At 50.2% G+C, this 23,397-nt stretch overlaps 1 protein-coding gene across 2 annotated transcripts in view; it reads right to left on the bottom strand.

Moving 5' to 3' along the window:
* The window catches only part of RUNX1 (RUNX family transcription factor 1), a 250,134-nt gene that overhangs the window by 55,862 nt on the left and 170,875 nt on the right, over positions 1–23,397 (bottom strand). For both annotated transcript variants that reach the window (XM_062205548.1, XM_062205558.1), the window contains exon 5: positions 12,903–13,007. In XM_062205548.1, the coding sequence (XP_062061532.1) occupies positions 12,903–13,007 (105 nt within the window). The remainder of the gene's footprint in view (positions 1–12,902; positions 13,008–23,397) is intronic.

Here is a 23,397-nt window from a genome sequence, read left to right as displayed (position 1 = left end):
TTCTCTGCCTTGTTTTCTTTGGCTGTGAGTTGGTAGCCCCGAGTGAGTCAAACAGTATTAACTTTCAATAGGGAAGCGGTGTGGTCAACCGAAGCTGTTTGCGGCTAGATTGTGAAGATAGGTAGGGCAGGTACTGAAGAACAGCCCATAATACTTGGAGGAGGCAGCCCCCGCTCAGGAAAACGCTGACAATTAACACGACTCACACAGGCTTTTTTTCGTTGGCTGAGGAATTAACACCAAGGTCTCTGACCGGACAGCTTTGGGAAGTGGGCCACACTGGGGTTTGGACAATCGAGCACTTTGTGGGTGTAAGGATGGCTTTTTTAAAAAAATGTTGCCTAAGTCATGGGAAATCTGGTTAGGGCTATTTCCCCGACTGAGGCACGTCACTTGGGTGGGGGGAGGGGCCTTTAGCCACACTTCCATGCCTCTCCCCCACGTTCCCAGGCACCACGCGGTCTCCCCACTTTGACAGCTGACCACAGGGCCCCGGCCGTCCGTCGGAAGTGAGCAGATGTGGCTCTGAGAGCGCTCTGTCCCACAGGCACTCCTTTCGGGAGCTGAGAAGGACCTCACAAATGCCTGCCCCCTCTGCAGAGGAGGAAACACAGGTGGTCTGAAGCCGCTGTGCCTCCCACAGCCAGTCGGAGCCAGAGGCCGCGCGTGGGCGCCCAGGCCGCCGTCTTTCCGCCAGGCTGGCCTCTGCCTTGCCCAGGGCTCAGAATTCCTTTCAGAGTTCAACAGAGCAGCTTGGGAGCCCAGCCCAGCCCTCAAGACTCAAATTCTAGCACTCTCCAGCTCTTTCTCCCTGCGCTTGGTTACCTCTGTGTAACGAGACTGGCAGAATCTCTAAAGGAATAGGAGGGTTTCCCCTGAACTCCCTCCCCACGCGAGCTGCCCCGGGGCCTCGGCGGAGCCCCAGCCCCAAACAGCTGTGGGTTTGGACTGGTCCTGAGAAACCAGCACGAAAGCTCCAGGGTGTAGCATTTCGCCTCCCTGAAATATAATCCAGAAATCTCAGGCGAGCAGCGTATATAAAAAGCCACTGGCGTGGGGGTGGGATGGATAAGGACACGGCTGCTTGCACCCTGATCTGTGTGGGTCGGGTCTGATAGTCTCCTGAACCTTCTGGCTATGTAAGCATTTCATTACAAATAACTGAAAAGAGCCAGAAAGTTGTAGAAGAACAAAACAGCTTCGTTCTGGAAAATTCTGCTCAAGTGCAACGCGACCCTCAGCTGCTTGACAAGGTGTGTTCCCTACACTCTTAGATGGTCTACAGGCGTAGACAAGACAATGTTCAGATACCCTAGCAGCAAAGCTACAATTTCTGTAAGCGTGGAATAATCATAACGGTGGCTGATGTACATTGTCTCTCTCTTTTTTTCCTACAATTTTCTTTTCGCCATCCTGAAAGACACGAGGAGATGAAAGCTACCTTCAAGAAACCAATAATTCCTTTAAGATCCCTATGATTCCCATATAATAACCATGAAACAATAATAGATATTCCTATTATTATCAACTGCCTAAATAGCTATTATACTTCTATTATCTAGTGGATAGACACATCATCTCAATTCATCCCAAGCAGCCCCATGCAGTATTCCCATCTGATAGATGACTCGGCGGAAGCTTCTAGACACTAGGTGCTCAATGCCTGGCTGAGAAACAGCAGCTACATTTTGGAAAAATCTATAGCTGTTTGGGGAACAAAAAGGCAGGGAGGGCAACACGGCTAACTTGCCCATGCTTCAGTGGGGGAATCAAGCCACGGAGGCCAGTTCATGGTTAACTGGCCACGGAGGCCGGTTCATGGTTAACTGGCCACAGAGGTCGGTTCAGTGATTGGGTGTTTGGAGTTACCAACAGGTAGAGTGGAAGGAAAAAGAGAAAAAAAAGCCCTCATTGTACTGCATCTCAAGGGCCCCATTTGCCAGGACTTTTTCCTTTTTAAAATAACTTGGCAATGACAAATATGGGGCCCCCGGTTGGACGGATTCCACATAAAGGCTCTGGGATGAGGAAAAGCGACCTGTGTTCGTGACATGTGTTTTGATGAAAGCAGCACACGCTGAAGCAGCCCCGCTGTGCCCTGCCCTGTGCTGCCCTTACGTGCAGTGCAGTCGGCCCTGACGATGCACACGTGCTACATCTGTAGAAAAAAAATTGTGGCTGCACTGAGCCTATATGGATGTTCTGTCACCCCCTCTACAAACACTGTGTTATCCTACTATTTATTTATTTGTGAGGGAGAGAAAGAGAGAGAGGAGAGAAATAGAGAACTCCCAAATTCTGGTTCACCTCCCAAATGTCCTCAACAGCTGGGGTGGAACCAGGCCAAAACCAGGAGCTAGGAACTCCATCCAGGTCTCCTACATCAGGACCAAGGACCCAGTACCAGAGCCATCACCTGCTGCCTGCCAGGGTGTGCTACAGCAAGAAGCCGCAGTCAGGAGCGGAGCTGGGACTTGAACCCAGGCCCTCTGACTAGCAATGTGGATATCCCAAGTAGCACTTTAACCACCAAGCCAAATGTCCGCCACATGTTATTTTTCGTAAGGGAGTTGAACATCCTGAGATTCTGCTGTCCTGCGTGGGAGGTGTCTGGGATCCAATGCCCTGTGGGTAGTGAGGGACTCCTGTACTTCATCCCGTCTGTCCATGAATTCCCCACAGAACAGAGATCACACTTTCCTGGCTCTACACCCCAGGACACTGAGCTTGAAGAGATTTGCGTGGTTGGGAAGGAGGGGCAACAGCCGTCGGCTACCACTGCAGCCTTTGGGCCTATCTCATCTAACCCTTACCTCTCTGGCAAGGTGGGTATCATGAAACCCATTCTACAGATGGGAAAACATGCAGCAAGTCAGTCGCAGCGATGAGGCTGGAAGCCAGGTGTTCAGACTCCCCACCCCTCTTCCACCCCTCTCCCAACCCTCTCCCACCCCTCTTCAACCCTCAGTCACTGCTATATACCAGGGCTCTGGTCCGTGAGCGATGTCAGACAGAAGCGAAGGAAGGAACCCAGTGTGTTTCCCCTTAGCTCTTTGAAATGAATGAACTGGAAATATCATAAAACCACTCAGAGGTAAGTATAAAAACAGCGATACCAGGAACAAATAGAGAAAGGGCCATAAATTTATATAGTACTGAAGAACTCACTTCTTCCAAGTGTTTACTTTTCATCTCAAATGACCAGAAGATGATTTCCAGGCCGCGGTGAACAAAAACAAAAACAAAAATCTAACAAACAAATAAAATATCAGATGTTCAACGTTTCAGGACAGGAAAGTACACTGAAAGATTTCGAGAACAGTCTGGCTTTTAGTCAATATTTGCTTTAATGGAACCTGAGTATATGTAAATCGTGCACGTACCAAAGTAATGTGTTGCCATTAACTTTCTTATAGGGGTCCAGGGACTTGGCAGATTAATTCCATTGTGTTACTTTTAAAAGGCAAACAGAAAAGAACTTTGCTTTGGGTACTTAAAGCAGGTTTTTTTCTACTTGCCTTGGCTTTCCCCTATGGATATATATCCAGAATATTTGGCAACTGACTGCATGAATTTTGTTAGCGATCCTGTAGAAGTTCCAAGTGGAAGTCGATGGAAATCATGCTATGAAAAAGCCATTTCCCATGCAGCTCAGTGCCAGGGTCTTTGGATACGTCTGATCAGGCAGTTGTGGCACAGTCATGGATTCTACCTAGTTTATTTCTTCCATATTTCAACGTTTAATGCTCTTTCAGCAAAAAAGAAACCTTTAAAAATATTTTTAAAGGAAATCACATGGAAAGAACAGGGGAACACAGAAAGTGCAAACTAACTCTTGTTAACGTAGACACGGGTCCAGTGTAAGGGCGTCGTTTTTCCTTATTCATGCAAAAATTCTGGAATTTTCTTTTTTGGTGGTAGTGGCAGAGTTCTATGAGACTCAGTGTATCAAATTCTAACTAATGCCCTTCTGATCCGATGGCAGGAGCCAGGTGCTTCTCCTGGTCTCCCATGGGGTGCAGGGCCCAAGCACTTGGGCCATCCTCCACTGCACTCCCTGGCCACAGCAGAGAGCTGGCCTGGAAGAAGGGCAACCGGGACAGAATCTGGCGCCCCGACCGGGACTAGAACCCGGTGTGCCGGCGCCGCAAGGCGGAGGATTAGCCTAGTGAGCCGCGGCGCCGGCCTCTGAGAACATTTTTTAAAATGGAAAGTGGCTAAGGTATGAAAAACTAACTCTAAGTCCACTCAGAAGTGGAGAAGCAGACAGAGTGTAATGGGCTGTGATGCTCTGACCCGCCAGCTGTCACCCATCAGCCAGCTGTGGCTCCGCCTGATCATATGGGAGACAAGTACGCAGCCACGGCCCAGCCAGCCCAGGCAAGGCAGCTCCGTTGGGCCTCAGAGCACACAGGCAATCAACGTGGAAGGTCTCTAGCTGCCACGTGGGTTTTGGAAACTCAAAGGGTGGCTGGCCACGTTTCCAGGCCTGCAGAGCTTGGCTGTGGCTCAGCAACCTCAGGAGTTCACGTGTTCTTGTAATGTAGCCTGTTCCATGGCTCCCACATCCATGAGTCAACCGGCATGGGTTGAAAATAATTGTTTTTTTTTTTTTAAATGCATCTGGATAAAATATGTACAGACTTTTTCTTGTAGCTATTCTCTAACCTATACAGTATAACAACCGTTTATAACGCATGGCATTGCATCAAAGCATGGAGAGATACTAGCAGTCCATACGCGGATATGCATAGGTTCTAAGCAAATGCTACAGCGTTGCATAGGAGGGACTTGAGCATCCATGATATCTGTATCCATGGACTCGATCCCCCGCTCCCAGACCCTGGGGGACAACTACTCTGAAATCCATTATTTCCCCCTGAATACGCTGCTTCATTCGGTCATCACTTAGATGCCTACGCTGTGTGTACAGATGGAATCCACGGACGGTAAGGGAAGGACAGATGAGACTGCTGACCCTACATGACTGCCACATTCCTGGGCCCTTGTCTAGGACAGTGGCAGAGGTTTTTCTGGGACGCTCACACACACGCTGAACAGGAACCGTAGGCAGGGGCTCAGGCACTGACTCTCCACGTTGCTCAGAGGTGAACCCCCACACCCTGCCCCTGCCTAGTTTATCACAAAGTGTAACATTTGGGGGCAAGGCCATTGTACCCATTAGGGACTTGGGAACTGTGCCCAGAATGCTTCAAGAGCCTATAAATATGCCAGGAAAGAAATTTTACTGGTTCTAAATACAAAACAAAAGCTGGGGAAAAAAAATCAAAATTTATAAATGTTTAATTAAATGTCAAAAATAAGCAACCTTATGGCAACTTCATGAATTTTTAAATTTAGGATTCTCAGATCTCCTTTGTATAGTTTTTTTTTTTTTTCCACTTCTAAAAGAAGTATTCCAAGACACAATGCGGACAATAGATGACCTCTTCCCAGCACTTACTCTGAGCCAGGTACAGTTCTAACGCTTCACAAAGACTGTCGCATTTGGCCTCACGGTCCCATGATGCCAGCAGGCCACAGTCTGTGTTTTACAGAGGCTTCCTCCCATATCGGCACCCACAAAGGTGGCAAGTGCTGAAACAGGGACCTCAAGCCCTGGCTGTACTCACATGCTGATGGCAGAGAAATCAGGGCTGCAATAAATTAAATAAGCTAGTCGCAACCAGAGAATTTAAACATACTAACTATAGAGCTCTTTTAAAAAACTCACAGTAAAAAAGTAATCCCTAATATACAAGCTGGGTGCACGTGGATTTGTCTAATGTAATGCAGGGTGGCCCAGGGAAGGCATTCGGGACCTTGGGGGAACCCACGGCTGAATTCTGCTGACAATATTTTGTTACCCTTTTTGAGTGGGAATTAATTTAGAGATTATCTCGTTCCATTGCCTGGTTCTGCAGAGGAGGAAAATGAGGACTAAGGTATTTAAGATAATAGCCTGAGTTCACACCCACAGGTCTGGCGGCGCCAGTGTGAGAACCCAGGTCCCTGAGTTCAGGATCCAGAAATCTCTGTACGTGTTTGAAGCTTAAGAGGCGGAAGCCTAAACGCAGACAGGATTTTTTCCCTTTAGCACATCATATAATACATTCTAACGAGGACTGTAATATGTAATTGAGATCTCAACTGCACTGTTACGGCGTTCACAACAGTGATAGGGTTTTGCTGTGGTCCAAATGGAAGGGGAAACTGAAAGTGATGGTTGAAGTTCCACTCCATGTCTCTCCTCTCCTCTCTGCCCCAGCATGAGATTGAGAAGTTGCCTAGCTAATTTCTTTTGTGTTCTCACTGACACCTGGCAGCAACTCCTTTCTATTCTACAACAATACAAATGTCACTTAAAAAAAGTCCAAGACTTCACAGGCCCCAACTCACTCTGATATACATCAGACGACCTCTTGCTTTGGAAGCATAATCCCTTCAGGGTCACTTGCCCTTTAGCCAGCAATCTGTCCTGAGCTCAGCCTGAAGTCGAGTGTCAGGGGAATCCTCACGCACCTTGGTCCTCTTCTTGGTCTACCCTGACACTGCTACACACGATAAACAGGAAGAGATCCTAATATCCACTGGGAGCGTTTAGGCTTGACTGTTAGTAACGCTTTAAAATGGGCTTTGACCAAGTCTTCAGACAGTTGGGGAGCTCATCCCAGCAAGAGTTAAAGTACCTGGGAACATTTCCCTAGAGTTTCCATCATAGCCTAACATAGACAGTCTTTCTCCTATTTTGTGTTTGGGAAGGAAGGAAGGAAGTCAGTCAGTCCTGGGGCCTCCGATCCGGAAACCCTTCCAGAGTTATAGTAGTCAGTGGAGAGCCAAGAGTGACACAGAATTCTCCCAGTAGGCCATGCAAGTGGGCCCCTAGGACACCCTTTGCTGCAGGGCAATCTGGACTCAGATGGCTGCCCTGGTGGTCACTTTTGTCACCTTACTTTTGTCATCTTTCCTACAGGCCAACACCAGAGGGAGAGGTTCATGTCGTGCACCGCCCATGGTTGAGGTCCCCACCGAAGCCAGGCTCCCAAGCAGACCCTGGTGACAGGTGCAGAACCAACTGTCTGCACATGTGATCAGCATGGCCATGGCTGTGGCTAGGACTTCTCCAGGCGGGTGTTGCTCTGCAGCCCGGCCCAGGGGAACATGCTGATTTGCTTCCGTCAGTTACAAACACGATGGCCACCAAAACTACACCGCACTGCTCTTTGAAGAAAATTGTATGTGAAGCAGCCCTTTATTGATAAACTCTCCTAATAAAAAAATAGAAGAATTAAAATACAATGAAGCTCAAATAGCAGTCAGTGCAGTTCTTAAGCACAGACACTGGTGCCTGTGGATTTGAGTGTCTGGACTGCTTCGTTTAAATTCTGGCTCCCTAGTTGTATGGCCTAGGGCCAGTTGCTCAATTTCTTTTTGCTTCAATTTCCTTACCTGTTCTTTCAAAGATTATATAAATTAATATGCATGAAGCACTTTCAACAGCATCGGGCAACTGATGAATAGCACCCAATGCTAGCTGTTATTATGATCAGGCGCTTGGACCATTAGGAGAAAATGACACTTTTGAAAAGAACTAATATTAATCAAAAGATCAATCTATAGACATGATGTTCATCCCACACTTTTTTGATGATCTTAATTTCAAGTATTTTTAAGCTCATTATCACCCTAAGTTTACAGGTGCCTCACAGGCATTTCTTGGCATAGATAAAGATGCTGCTTCTTATGCAGTCACCCCTCCATCTCTTTGGGTTCTGCACCCACAAATTCAAACAACCACGGATGGAAGACACCCAGGAAAAACCACACCTGTTCTGAGCATGCACAGGCGTTTTTCTTTGTCATTATTCCTTAAACAATACAGTCCAACAGCTACTTATATAGCAGCGACCTTGTACCACGTATTACAAGGGATCTAGAGATGATTTAATGTCTACATCAGGGTATGCATAGGCCACAAGCAAAAAGTACTCAGTCTGTAGGAGAGACGTGAGCAACCATGGATTTTGGTATCCAAGGGAAAAAAATCTTAGAACCAATGCCGCACACACACCAAGGGATAACTGTGTATGTAGTAGACTTGCTATTTATATTCAAAGTCATGGAAGAAAATTACATTCGTGTGACATAATCTCAAGAAAGTACTTAAAAAGCAACTGAGTAATAAAGAGACCCTTCAGTGGGCCTATTTTAACTTTAACTCGTATTAGTCAGCAAGAAGGCGAGTGGCCCAGAAAGCACCCAGGTATTCAAGGAATGACTCCATCTGTCTGTCTGTTATCGTGAACCTCAGGAGCTCAAGGAGGTCACAGTTGCCTGAAGGATCCCTTCAACTCAAGGGCAGAAATCATCCCGGAAATGGTCAATCTTGTCCATTTTCAACTCGGTTTCTCAGTGTCCCCCACATAACAGGGCCCTGACTGGACAGGAGATGGCTGTCCAGTGCACATGGGTGGGTGACAAGACCAGACTGTCTACTGTCCTCAATCTCCCGTCAGCAAAGTACTGTCCCCTGGGGCACTGAACCAGTTCTATACACTCAAACTATTTAGTGCATTCTCTGCGCAGGGTGTGCTTGGGTCTCTTAGTATTACCAGGTAGTCTCCCAAATTACTGATAGCTTGGGTTTTTCATTAGAGCCTCAGAAATACCAAACATAGAACAACTCTGAAATATCATTTTCTTAAAGAATCCTTTCGCTGTTATCTTTTATGCTTTAACTACCTTTTACTATGTTAACAAGCTACTAGGCATCCTACCTACTGACTGAAAACAGCTCCCTCATTGCTGCTTGCCTGGACCAATTCCAGGCAGAGAACAGTTCTCTTTCTCCACAATACATTTAATTTTACAGCAATTAATAATTCCTATACTGGCTTGAGATATCAAAAAAAAAAAATCCCGTGGAATGTGAAAGGCAATTTTTGACAGGTCAGAGACTGTAAAAGAGCAAATACCCATCTGAAATAAAAAACTACTTTTAATTCTCTTGGCAATGCACTTTTTGCTCCAGCTGCACCACTGAGAAGAGGGAAGGTGGGCAGGGAAATGTCAAAGTTATCCCATCAGAATGATCAACAGACTGGCTGGGGCAGTTTTTTCTTTCATAATCACTTACTTAGCTATCTGAAGGACAAGTCAAATGGGTGAAGTTTTGTCTCTGGCCTTTTGCATACATATTTCAAGTTGAAAGATACCATTCATCCTTTTTAGACAATCCTCAAGCTGGGACAAATGTGAGGAGTCATATAAGCCAACACCCCACTTCAAATGTGAGTATATTGAGGTCCTAATCAGAGAGTATAATTGAGGATCTACAGGACAGTATGATATGGATGTAGACGTTAATGGACAGATGGATGGATGGACAGATGGATACATAAGAGTCCTGTATGAGATATAGGAACTCATCATCTCATTTCTGGCTTCACCAATAGCTATTTCTTTAAAACCCAGGCAAATTTTTCCATTTCTCTCAAACTATTCTCCTTTTTCTTAGAGGCAGCTGTCCCAAAGCTCTCTCAGGTCCCTACTAGCTTTCATAATCTTTGATTTCATGAAACTATTTGACTGGGTGATGCCAAGGCCATTTTGCCAGAATCACCCAGAATCCAAAGAACCCTAATCATGGAAGAGACTCGGAAGCTTATGAGTCCATAGGTTTTTGACCCTGTCTGGGTGTCTTGGTTTTCCTGCAGGGTCCTCCTGTAGCATGATATGGGCCAGCCGCTATGAGCAAAGACAAGCCAGAAGCAAGACTCGAGACGTTCAAAGGATTAGAAGAGAGAAGCACATTAAAACGAATGGCAGGACGGATGTTTAGCTTAGTGGCTAAGGTTGAGATGCTGCATCCCCACATCAGAGTGCCTGGGTTCTAGCCCCAGTGATGCTCTGGACTCCAGCTTCCTGCTAATGTGGATCCTGGGAGGCAGCAGGTGTTGGTTCAAGTAATTGGATCCTATGCCACCCACATGGGAGACTTGGATGGAGTTCATGGCTCCCAGCTTCAGCCTGACACAGTCCAGGCCAATGCATGCAGGCATCTGGGAGTTCTCCCTGTCAGTCTGTCTGTCTCTTTCTCTGTCTCCCAGATAATCAAACAAAACGAAATAAAAAAACAAAGTGAGCAGTGCTGGCCCACCCTTGCCCGGAAGGAGGAATAGAAAAGTCAGCATTGCCCAAGTCACCCAGAAGTCTGCATGCATTTGACTTGTTTCTAGAAGTCTCTTGTGAAACACAAGACTCACACCTGGGGCCTTAACGCCTCTTTATATATACTTATATATATATACTTATTTCCACCCAGTTAATTCTTCCCTAGACTCCAGATGCCTCTTGGCAGGGAGGACTTTGTGAAAATAGGTGCCTCTTTGGAGCAGCTCTCTCCTGTCTGTGCAAGGGGTTCTTCCCCGAAACGGCTGTTTTCTTAAGTCATAAAACAGCAGGGGCAGAGTAAACTGTATATAACAGGCAGGCCATTGCCATCACATCCACGGTCCATGCATTTTCCCTGCTGACTGCCAGTTCTTAAATGTCAGAGCAGCCACTGCTTGTTTGCTGAGGCCCAGCCAGCCCCGTCAGCTCTCTGACTGTCATAGGAGATGCTGGGCGGGAGGCAAAAACCAGCCGTTTCCATGCCCGAGAGTGGACAGAGCACGGCCATCGAGGGGCCAGAGGCGTTCTGCTTCTTCCACGGCAGGTCAGCATTTGCACCGCCCGAGAGATGGCTGTGCTCTTTTCAAAGGCAGGGATTCCACCGCCTCGTGGGTGAGCCTCTCTTGAAGTTTAACAACCCTCAGCGTCGACTTTCTTGCACCTCACCACTGCCTCCCTGCAACTCTGAGCCGTCCTGTACTTGAAGCCTGCTTCCTCCGCGGTCCTCGGAGGACAGCAAAGGCCCCTCGGTGCTCGTGCTATGCTTTATGCCGGGCCACTGCCACTCTTTTTAGTCTTTGGCCCTTCCTGCTGTGGCAAAACAGCAGGCGTCCCAGATGCTTCCTGGGTTCTGTGGTCCCTGCGTGGTCCTGTGCCCACGGCCTGCTGCTCACACAGGAAGAAGAACCAGCAGATGTTCCCAGGCGCAGAGTGTCCCAACTTTGAGCACAGAAACACTCAGGGGGCTTAGAAAGAAAAAGCTGGGGGCCGGCACTGCGGTGCAGCAGGTTAGTCTGCTGCCTGCGCTGCCGGCATCCCATATTGGCACCGGTTCAAGTTCTGGCTGCTCCCTTTTCTATCTAGCTGCCCTCCAATGTACCTCGGAAAGTAGTGGATGATGGCCCAAATACCTGGGCTCTGGCCCCCTGTGTGGGAGACCCAGATGAAGCTCCAGGCTCCTGGCTTTGGCCTAACCCAGCCCTGGATGTTATGGTCATTTGGGGAGTGAATCAGCAATGGAAGATCTCTCTCTCTCTCTCTCTCTCTCTCTCTCTCTCTGTGTGTGTGTGTGTGTGTGTGTAACTGTGCCTTTCAAATAAATAGATGCATCTTTAAAAAAAAGGAAGGAAGGAAGGAAGGAAAGAAGGAAGGGAGGGAGGAAGGAGGGAAGGAAGGAAGGAAGCTAAGTGGGTCTCCTGGGGAGATAAGAATCCAAAGTGGAGGGAGTCACTAAGTACAGCAAATGTTGACAAGGGGACCCTAGGAGGGGAAGTCAGAAAGTTCATGAAAAAAATCCGGAATTTCAGTGCCCCAAATTTTGAAACCTGTGCCTAGTTTTTATTTCTGTAGAATGTGTTTTCCATGAACTTTCTGAAGCTCCTCCAGCCATGGAAAACAGTGTCCAGTGGGGCTCTGCCTCTGCTGGTCTTTTATGTACCCAGGGGCATCGGGAAAGCAGAAGCAGGAAGGAGAATGGTCCAGAAGGCGACCGAGATGGTACAAGGCTGTGGCCTGGGCGGCAGGAAGGGATGACAGGGTGGCCGCGGAGGGCTGCACCCCAGGGCCACCTTACACTTCCCCATCTGAGGACGTCGTCTGGGGACGCTGGAGCAGCAGCCAGAGACGGGGTTGGGGGTGGGGGATGCTCTACTGGGATCCTTAACATCCCCTGAGCTCCTCTGCACCAGGCCTCCGGCACTGTGACACCGCCTCTCCCAACGAAGCTCTCCTTTATACCCTCATCTTGCAGCGGATGGATGCTGAGGTTCAGAGCGGCGCCGCGGCTTGCAGAAGTCTTAAGAACTCTACGTGTTAGCTCCCAGAGCCCAGATCCTTAACTGCTCCACTGGGGGCCCTTGCCTCGCCCATCTCAGCTTCCGGGGAGCAGCGGGAGAAACACTGCATGCTTCCAGGATAGAGAGAACAGCAGTTTTCCACGGAGGCCTGCAGGTGCCAGGCCAGCACTCGCGTCAGCCCCACAGACCTGGGGCTACAGCCCAGCCTCCGCTCCTGGGGCAGCGTGTGGGTCTGGAAAAGCATGTGGCTCTTGTGTTTACGCAAAGATAGCCATTAAGTCACCGGGAAGACATCTCTCCTACAGACTAAACAACCCCTCTCCTTTTTTAAAAGCTTTCCTCACAGGAACTTTTTTTTTTTTTTTTGGTACCATCTTTCTATATTTACTGCCCCCCCACACACACACCCCAGGCACTCTCGTACCCTCCCGTTCTCTATTTTAAACAATCCCATAATAAGATTTTCATCTGTGCCGCAGGAAGAAAAAGGGTTATTTCCATAGCTTTGTATCTCTAGCCTAACCAAATTAATAAAAGGATGGATGGTAACGAGCCCCTCGGGGTCCATTCTGACCCTCAGGCCTTTTTTTTTTTGGCTGCCCCTGTGCCCGGCCACTCCTCCATTCACTGTCTGTGTCTGATCCTTTGCTCTGAGGAAGTGAGGGTAGACCCGGGGACTGTGAACACGCCAGCCCAGAGGGGGCGCCCACTTACTTCGAGGTTCCCGGGGTCCGTCCACTGTGATTTTGATGGCCCTGTGGTAGGTGGCGACTTGCGGCGGGTTTGTGAAGACGGTGATGGTCAGCGTGAAGCTCTTCCCTGTGGGGACACAAAAGCAAACAAGGAATGGGGTGACAGCCTGAATCATTCGGCTGGGGAACCGGCGCTTTGTGGTGGCTTGCTGGCCCTCAAACCGGAAAGGTGTCAGCGCGGCCCTGGGGCCTGGTTCTGCTTCCTGCCTGGAACACACACCTATGCTGTTTGTCCAGACGGGACACTTCGCAAGTTACATGGCTTTAGTTTAATCATCAATCAACAGCACGGCATCAGGAGAGACTCTAACGTATTTTCTTTCCAGTCAAGACTCCGGGGATGCAGAGTCAGGTGGGCTGCTGCCCCCCACCCTCACCTCCTCCCTCAGCCCCACCGCCCACCCTCCTCCCTCAAGTTGGAGTTGGAGTGCAAGAAGGCACAGCCATCCGCTTAGCATCTACCTCGAGAGATCAGCAAAGGCAAATTTCTCAGTCTGAAGGCAGGCTGAACTGGAATATTCTCTCGGCGTTATAAAATAATACCAATAATTGCCGGCTGATTTTAAGTCTCAAAAGCCAGAAATTACTAGAGACGCTCAGAGGACTGGTCAGAACACGATGTACGTCGATACAGGAATTTAAGGATATAGAACTGACAGACTGAGGTTCAATAATATAATGCACTTTAATAATTTAATATAAGAGTGCTTACTGAGTCTCAGTCAGTTCCACATCCTTAAATCTAGATTTCATGCAAACCTTTCTTATAAATACTTACGAAAGGGGAGTGTGGCTTTATTGTACATTTTTAATAATTCAAAAAAATTATTCTTGGCCAAGGGGTTAAGAAAATGGACTCTTGGGTTTAGGTTTCAGCAAGCAAGCCTTGGTGTCCTTGCCTGGAAGATGGGTACGCGTGACAGTTCCTACCTCATATTTTAGGGGACACTAAATGAGCTAATATGAGTGGAAACAGAACGGTATCTGGGCGTGGTACTCAAAAGTGTGTGTGTTCATTATTTCTCTCCTCTGGTGCTCAGGATCCCAACATCTGACTAAGAATGATGTTCAATCCTGCATCAATATAGCAGTTCTTCAATTCACACAGTGTCTTTTTTTTTTTTTTGACAGAGTTAGTGAGAGAAAGAGACAGAGAGAAAGGTCTTCCTTCAGTTGGTTCACTCCTCAAATGCCAATCCAAAGCCAGGAGCCAGGTGCTTCTTCCTGATCTCCCACGTGGGTGCAGAGGCCCAGGCACTTGGGCCATCCTTCACTGCCCTCCCGGGCCACAGCATAGAGTTGGACTAGAAGAGGAGCAACCGGGACTCGAACCGGCGCCCATATGGGATGCCAGCACTGCAGGCGGAGGATTAACCAAGTGAGCCACGATGGCGGCTCCTACACAGTGTCACTTCTTACTTACACAGCATGAGATGAAAATAAAAGCCAGGAAAACACATGCCCATCCACGCGTTCAGTGGCCCCAAAACCCATACGTCGCTCTAAAGCTCCAATTATCGTTCTTCCTCAACTTAGAACAGAGTACGTCCCACCGTCCCACCGTCACCAAGGCAGAATGCTCAAGGGAAACATCATCTTTGGCCACAGCAGCCAGCGGCTGCCCTGCAGGGAAGCCCCAGGGGTTCACATTCTGTCCCTAAGTCTGAGACAGAAAGATCAGGCAGCAGTCAGAGGAGGGAGCCTGCTTCTCACAGGCCACTCTGACGCATCTAATGCACCCAGCAAGGATGCATTGTGGGGGGAGGAGGTTGCATGCTGGGGACGGGGTCCTGGGGGCCCCCAGCAGACCCTGTACCACCATGCATCTTCCCCACGGTCTGCCTGTCTCCCCTGAAACCTAGGTCTTTAGGATTTGCCCTCTGCAGAGGTTCCCAGCTGGCCTCTCACCTGGGACTCTGGCTGAAGTAGCAGTGGAAGAGGTCCAGCAGGTGCAGAAAGACACAAGGAAGGCACTTGGTAGAGAGAGGCACTGAGCTGGCTCCACTGTGCTACTCACTGTCAGCCCAAGGAGCAGAGGCAGCCGCAGCCTGGGAGCAGCCGCATCCATGTGGTGGGCCTCTGCTGGCAGACCAACCACCCCACAAGCTCACGGGCAGCCTGTTTGTCTCCACCTGGAGTCCAGGGGGGTTGTCCCCATATCGCCAAGGCTGAGAAAGCCCTCGCCCTGGACGGCGCCTCCACCCCAGCCTGAGTCTTCCTGCCTTCAAGGTACGGCCAGTGCCGTGCTGACCATGGCAATTTGCTTTCTGGCTGCTCTGGGGTGGAAGATGTGAGTTCCTAGAGGAGTGACTACACCTCTCCTTCCAGGTCTGTTTCCTGGTCCTGAAAGACGAGGGGCTTTTAGGATGCCAAAAGGGTCACTTTCAGCTCTGTGCGCCTCCCTCTGAGAAGGCATCTGTGGGGGGCGGCTCCGTGCCCGCTGCTGGTCTGTGGGTACCCCCTGAGCCTCTCCGCTGGTACCCACGGCTTCAGCACTTGAGAGCTCACGAAAAACATTTCTGAAGCTGCTGCTAGAAATCACCACGTGCTAGGTGGCCCGAACAACAGACACGCGTTCTCTCCCAGTCCTGGAGGCCAGAAGGTCGGTGTCAGCAGGGCCCGGCTCCCTCTGCACGCTCTGGGGGAGGGGCCTTCCTGGCCTCCTGTAGCTTCCGGTGGTCACCAGCAACCCGTGCCGCTCCACTCCAGTCCCTGCGTCCGTCCGCCACCTTCCCCTCTCCATCCAGCACACCAGTCCTTGGCCGTTCGAATCCGGTGTGACCTGGCCTTCACTTGACCATACTGCAGAGAGCCTATTTCTCAGGGAGGTCATATTCTGTGATGCTAGGCTTAGAGGAATTTGGGGGCAACGGTAGCACCAGACAACCCAGTACAGACGCCACCTGCCGTCACAGCTCTGGTCACAGCACTGCGAGTGGCAGTTGCTCCACGGGCATCTGTGCCGCTGGTGCCCTCGGGCTGCTCCTGCGCTTCCCCTCTACAACCGTCCCAGGCACAGCTCTGAACGACAACAAAGCATGGCCGCGCTCACAGCACTGGCATTTATAGGTCTGTGCAGCACGTCCCACTGTTCAAACACTTTCCCCTATCCGATGGCACTGGGTCCTCACAACAATCTTACAAGGTAGATTTTATTGTCTTTGATTAATAGGTGACAAAGCAAAGCTCAGAGAACTAGTTTTCCCAAAGTCACACAGCTCGTACATACAGCGGAACTCACATCTCCGTGCCCAGTGTTGCTGACACTTTTGTCACCAAGGTCATAACCACCTGCAAACGAGTGGCATCAACACCAGGTGTCCGACAGGGGTACTACGCATACCACTGCCCCCCAGAGGGGAACTGTCCCTGTGACTTCACGTCCACAAACCGTACTCAGCAGCTCACTGCAAAACTGAGGGCCACCAGGCAGTTCCTTGCTGAGCCGACTTTGAACGTAGGATGTCCTCTTTTTAACCGCAGACTGGCCTCCGTAACCAGAAGTCAGATTCAACCAACCTGAGGATTTGTGAACTCATGGCCCAGAATCTTCTGCCTGCTCCTTTCTGCCTATCATTTTCTATGCAACCAGAACAAGTGCCCAGCCAGCAAGAGCTCCTGGTTGGGGCATTTTCACCCCAGGAACACGGCTCACCAAGGAGGAGCTGTTCTGCTGTCTCCCTCACAATGGGCTCTTGTTTACGGCGTGGTGCACAAGGACATCTGCTTCCTATCTTATCGACGGAGTGGTGACTTTTTCTCACAGGTGTGTGGATAGTTTTTCACTATGTGAGAGCTTTGCTCTCCTCCTCCTCTGTCTTCTTCCTGCCAGACCCGGCAGTGGCCTTGGCAAAGGGCTGTAGTTAGCCACTGGGCATGTCTGCCTGATTCCCTCCCGAAGGAGCCGTGGGCTCTGCTCTCTGCCCCGCCCTGCCCGTGGCTGCCGAGACACAGCCCTTGCTGGCCAGCACCTGCAGAAAGAAGTGGGCGCTGCAGCCCGGAGCACCCGAGTTATTAGCCAAATTAGAATGACCGATGGGCCTGGTATTTGAAGCACGTGGGTGTGGAGAGTGAAAGACTCTCAAGTGTTTGTCTCTGCAAGCTGTAGCCAGAAGGGTAGGGAGTCAGAGGAGAGCAGAGGAGGACAGACCTGCCGGATGACAAAGGGACCGGACAGCCACAGAGAGAAATAACGTGGGAGCCTGCAGTCAGGACGGAGTCCCTGCACGGCCGGGGTTCCTTGAGGCCAGCAGAGGGCTTGGTCAGTGCACAGGTGACCCAGGAGCTGACCCCATACTCCCAGCTCCAGAGGGGGCTGGCAAAAGCATCCCAGGGGACCTGCTGGGAGCGTCGCAGCGCAAGGTTTAAAGAGGGAAATGCTGACCACCACAGCAGCAGCGCTGCTGGCCCAGGGAGTGGCTTCCAGGGGGCCGCTGTTTAGAAACACAGACACTAGGACCACATGAGAATGTGGGAAGAAGCAGGGGACAGAGGGTGGTCTTGACTTAGGCATGGGAGCAACCCGAGATTAGAATTTGATCATAAAATCCTGTGTGGATGGAAATGCCTTGGGTGACAGCCAACAGGGTGGAGCTCAAGTTGATGTACTGTTCTGCCGCTTGCTAGCTGTGTGACCTTGGCTAAGTTACTTAACCATTCTGGGCCCTTGGCTGTGTTATTTGTAAAATGATAGCGGTAACTGCCCTTCTATCTCATAGTGCTGTGAGGCAGGCTAAATGAAACAGGGCTCTGAGCAAGCTCTTAAATATTGGCTCAAGTAGCTGGGTTCCTGCCACCCACGTAAGAGACCTAGATGGAGTTTAGTTTCTAGATTCAGCCTCGCTCAGCCCTGGATGTTGGGGGCATTTGGGTAATGACACAGGTTTTGGGAGATTTGTCTGTCTGTCTGTCTCTCTCTTTCAGTTATATACAATTAATTTTAGAAATTAAAAAAAAGATCATTAAAGACATGATAAACATGATTCCACAAAGATCAGGGTTGTAGGAGATCCTGTGAAGAGGAACTGAGGCTAAAGTAGCCACTGAGGTCTGAGGGTGGGAGATGTGTGTGCCTTCGGCAGGTGATGGAGCTGCCACAAGGCCCAAGTTCAACTTGAGCTTCAAGTTCAAGTTCCCTCCTGGCCCGCCAGCTGGCGACCTTTGCGAGGCACAACTGTGACTGACTGATCCGCTGTATAAACAAGCCAGCCACTGCAACATGTGTTGTCGCCCCCGACGCCAGTTTGTCCATCCAAAAAGCCAGCGCAAAAGACTAGCTGCTTTATTTAGTTGGGAAGAAGGTCACAGGGTGAGTCCCCCTGGGCACTTGCTCTGGTGACACAGTCCCTAAGGCGAGGTGGCTAGGAGGCCCGGACCCACGGCTCTAGTGTGGCCAGCGACTGATGTCCACGGCCCCAGGCTGGTGAACTCTTGACAGCACGCACCCCACTTCCTCACCACATCTGGGAAGTGGCTAACCCTCGGCCTGGCTGTGAGCACGCACACTGCTCCCCAAAGGCCCGAGGGTGAGGAGTGAAGTGCAGAGCAACAAGATGAGCAGCTCAAGATCGCTCCTCCCCCAGGTGTGGGATCCCACATTGAAAGTTCAGGCTCGGGGCGCAGCAGGTGTTTGGCGCAGCTGTCACGATGCCGCTCGGGACCCCCGCATCCTACATCAGAGCGCACGGTTCGAGTCTTAGCTCTGCTCCCCTCTTCAGCTTTCTGCTGATGCCTAGCTCCCAGGTCCCGGCTCCCAGCCCAGCCCCAGCCTCGGTGGGCTTGTGGGGGAGTAAACCAGCCGATGGGATCTCTCGGTCTTTCTCTTTTGAATAAAACAAATAAATAAAAGAAATATACTGAAAACAATAACAAGTTTGGGTCCAGTGACATCACAGCAGCGCCCTCCTTTGTTGATCCGCATCTGGGGGTGACTGTCTCATTCCTATTGTCACTGTGCCTGGCTAGCATGGGCCTGCGGGCAGTAGCCCGCCTGCGCCTGCACTGGCTCCTCAGGGGCCTCTGTGTCTGTCCCTCTCCTTGAAGTCAGTGTGGGGAGTGAGTCATCTTCTCCTTGCTGGGCCAGTTTCAGGGGATGTGAAACTTGCCCTCTGTCACGAACAGGCAGGCTGCACGCAAAGGGCCCGTCTGCCCCTGGGGGCAGGCTCCTTAGGAAAGGCACCCACAGTGCCGTCCATTGGCGCGTGGACCTGGGCCGGAAAGCCGCTGTGCAAAAAACTTCAAACACACAGGAGAGGGCAAAAAGAAAAAAATAAAATAAAAAATGCAGCCTTTGTCGACCAGGAGAACCAGGAAAGGCTCAAATTCTGCTCTTTGCAAATTCAGGAAATCCCCCAAGATTTCTGAAAGGTTGCAGGGAGATTTCTCCTTGACTACAGTGTACGGCGGGTCTAATTTTGATCACCGAGAACGAAGTCTTAAGATGAACACACCTTCAGATCCCAGGGGTAATCTACATGGTGTGTATTTCTCGCAAGATCTTTTTGATTTTTCACTTTTCCACTGGAACAACCTCACAGTCAAAATCCATGCTTTTGCTCCTCTTCTATTTCCTTACCCAAACACTCACCGCTATTTTTGACTGTGGCGCTGTATAAGTAATTTATTTGGGGATTTCTCAACAAGGTTAAATTCCTTCAGATGGTACAGAATCGCCTGGTTTCTCTACATTTGATCGAATGAAGCTGTTGGGGACTGATCACTTATGGGCAAAGTTCTTCGTATTTGCGGATAGTAGCAGCCAGCTGCATTGCATCTACACTGGCAAAACACAGGCTGAACGCCCAAGCTGGAGGCACAAGGACAGCCCTCTGGAGGCAGACTGCAAGTCAGGCGCTAACAGTGCAGACCGTAAATTCACCATAGAAATAGCGTCTGCTTGGAACGCTGTGTGATCTGAAACATAGTTGTTTTACTTGGGAAAATCAAAGACACGCAAAGCAGTGTTTCTTGAGGTGTTCTATGAAAATGAGTTGTTTGAGGACAGGTGACAGCATTTTATTTATCTTTGTATCTTCTGATCCAAGATAATTTTTTTAAAAACTTTGATAAACGCATCAATGAATTCTCCAACAAGCATTCCAGTGCACAGCTGGCTCTCCGTGATGTCTTGGAAAGGGAGCCTTGCTTTTTCCGAGGGGTGTGTGTGTGTGTGTGTGTGTGTGTGAGAGAGGCTTGGGCTGCCCAGCTGCAGGCAGTGGAAGGACAGATCGGAAAAGGAACGGAGGGAGACCCCTTTCTGCACAAGGACACAGCTGGCTTCTGCATCCACAGGTTTCACATCCATGGATTCAACAAAGTGCGGACCGGAAATATTCAGAAAAAATTGCATCTGTACTGACCAAATGCAAACTTCTCTCTAGCCAGCATCACCTAAATGGTGCAGTATAACAAGCACTTCCATAGCATTCACACCGTAGTAGGTAAGTAATCTAGGGATGATCTGAAGAATAAAGCGCTGTGTCGGTTATATGCAAATACTAAGCCATTTTGTTTAAGAGATTTGGAAAATCCTTGGATTTTGGTATATGTGGCGGGGGTGGATCCCCCGCAGACACCCAGGGACTACCAGTCCATCTAATGCCTAGAGCGCCACGATGCTCTCACGTGATTCTGCCTGTCTTGTCCCTAGATTTCCTATCTCCCATCTGCTCTTCTTTTTTCATTTGCTATCAGCTCTCCAGTATCTCAATGGAGGAGCCAAGTTTTAGCCCAAACACGTCCAAGATGGAACTCAGTCCTCTTTAGCCAAGGCCACACCTGCTGCTCTTTCTTCCATCCAGGAGAGCTCTCTGGCTGGCAAACCCCAAAACCCTAGTCCCCACCCACCCAGCTGGCTGCAGACTCAGGCTTGGGCCACCCAGGGCAAGAGGCCACAGTGACCTCCCAGGGCTGGCCCACTCCTGGCTAGGCCTGCAACCCAGTGCCACACACACACAGCTCAGCACCGCTTGAGGCACAAGCTTAGGGGTCCAAGAGGTGGGCATTCTGAAGGGAAAGCAGCCTTGGGGTCCTGGGCTCCTGCACCCCAGGTCCTGCAGGCAGGAGGAGGGGCGGTGGGTGTGGAGGCTGAGGGTGAGGCAGGATGGAGGTGAGAGCTGACTTGTGGGCAGTGACACTTACTGCATGGGAGTCTGCTAACCAGATGTGTACCTGCCTGTGGCTGTCTGGAAGGAGCGACAAGAGCTTCCTGTCTCTGGAAGTCCCCTGGGGACCCTCCAAATATTCCCCTCTTCCTCCAAACTGCACTCCAAGTGTGCTTCCACGTGACAGGAATTGCCTGCTTATTTCTGTTGACCGTTGCCCCACTTTGTGAGTAAGGTCCCAGCGTGGATTCCAAGGTCCTGATCGACAGCTCCCCCACCCCCCCCATCCCTCCCAAGGAACCCCAGGGGCCCACCGGAGTGCCTCTTGCAGCTCCACAGCCCGGCTGCTCCTCTCCACTCTGCCTTCTGTGCTTAGGCACACTTTTGATGCCTCCACCTGGGTAGCCTCCCTCATCACCTGCAGGTCTCAACAGGGGGGCCAACTTGTCCAGGGGACCCTCTGAGCCTTTACCAGGATGTGCCTGGCTGCTGTTTCCTTGGTCCTCTGGCCATTCAGCATAGCTATGGCCTGCCTGATTGCCCGCCCCCTTCACTACCTCCCATAGGCTGTGAATTCTCTGCAGTGGAGCTCTGTATCGCCAATGCGCTAGCCCAGTGCCTGGCACACAGCAGGTGCACAAAGCATAGCTGATGAATGAATGATTGAATGAATGAATGACCTTGGCGGGGTGGGATACAGAAATAGAATGACCACTATTAGGCTCTGTGCCTAATAAATGCTAACATTATTATATTATTCTGCATGCATATATCTATGATATTTGTGAAATTCCTGCTGTGTTTCAGGTACTCTCATTTCACTAGGTCCTTGACAGGAGAAAGGGATATAAATTCCATGCCACTGAGGAGTGGCGATGAGAACGGCATCATTCCTAACTCTGACTCAGTGAAATGCACACTTCTGTCAACCCACTCTCTTCTCCCTTGGGGAATCTCACTGCAGGAAGACGAACAATGGCAAAGTGAGTTACAGCTCTTGTCCCGAAGACTTGTGTATACTTCATGTCACTCTTAGCATCTTAATGCCTTAGTGATGTGCACATGGAAGGCGTTATTGTGCCCAAAGTACAGATGGGGAGACTGAGGCCAGCACATCTGAGTCACATAAGAGCATCGTTCTTCAAACTACACCAGGCTACCAGGCAAGGATCTGCAGAATCATCTCCAATGTGTGTGTGTGTGTGTGTGCGCGCGCGCGCTTCTCTGGACCCCAGGGATTCGGCCAGAATGCAGGACGATAGAACTGTAAGATACTTTTCCAAGTCACAGCCAGGTTCATCAATGCTTGGTTTGGACACGGCCAAAAGAGGAGGGGAAAAATGTGCGTGGATATTTGCTTGCAATTGATGAAAATGCCAGGCTGCGACCTTAAGGATGGTTTCCCATGGACAGCCTTACGGATGGTCCCAGGCAAGCTGTGGCGGCGTTCCCATCACCCGCCCCTAAACTTGGGTGGAGGCGCCAATGACCGCTTAGGAAGAATACGACGCTGCCGGGCGCGTCTGGGTAGCCCAGAGCCAGGACAAAGGGATTTTTCTGCTTCACTGTCAAAGCACAGTGTTTATTGTGAAAATACGATTGGGAATCACGAGGGGCATGTATGAATCATAAATATTTGCATGCCATTAATGTTTGGACAAAAGAGCTGGAAAGGCTAAGTCGGGAGAACTTCTTTTCCCATGAAAAACGGTGCTTCAAATTACAGTGCATATTTAATTTCGTTTCTTCCATTGCTAATCTGAAATCTCAGGGCCTGCTGCGCCTAACCCTTTCGAGGCCTCAGAACTTCACAGTGCTGAGGGAGAAGGACGAGGGTGGATGCTGCCCCCTGGGAAACGCATCCCTGCGGACACAGAAAAAGCTGGTGGCTAGGGCTGTGGTTGCTGGTGTTTGCTGCGCACGCACAGGGGAAGCTCCCTGCACCCATCTGACCCCCATCTTTGCCTTACCTCGGGGAGTCAATCCACTGCACACCTTCCCCACATAGGCCCAGACAGGTCAAGCAACTTGCTCAGGGACACACAGCTCCAAGTCTAGGTTCCCAACCAAGCCGGAGTCCTGCCCCCTTCCAGCAGACATCAGCCCCTGTCTCCAGATGTGGCCGTTTGTCACAACCAGGGCTGTCATCTCGTACAGGCCAGCACGATGCTGAACAACACACAGGAGCATCCCCAGGTCAAACTGTGCACAGGCCCTCAGGTTCAGCACAACCATGCTCAGACATCCGCCTCCCAGCAGAGGCTACGGCCAAGTCCGTGAAGTAACCCCCAGGCTCCTCCTCTGCCTGGGGTGGGCACCATCCTGGCACAGTCACTCATGCACAGATATTTAACC

Source organism: Lepus europaeus, chromosome 2, assembly GCF_033115175.1.
Source record: "Lepus europaeus isolate LE1 chromosome 2, mLepTim1.pri, whole genome shotgun sequence".
Lineage (NCBI taxonomy): Eukaryota > Metazoa > Chordata > Mammalia > Lagomorpha > Leporidae > Lepus > Lepus europaeus.
This window is presented reverse-complemented; position numbering and strand designations above follow the sequence as displayed.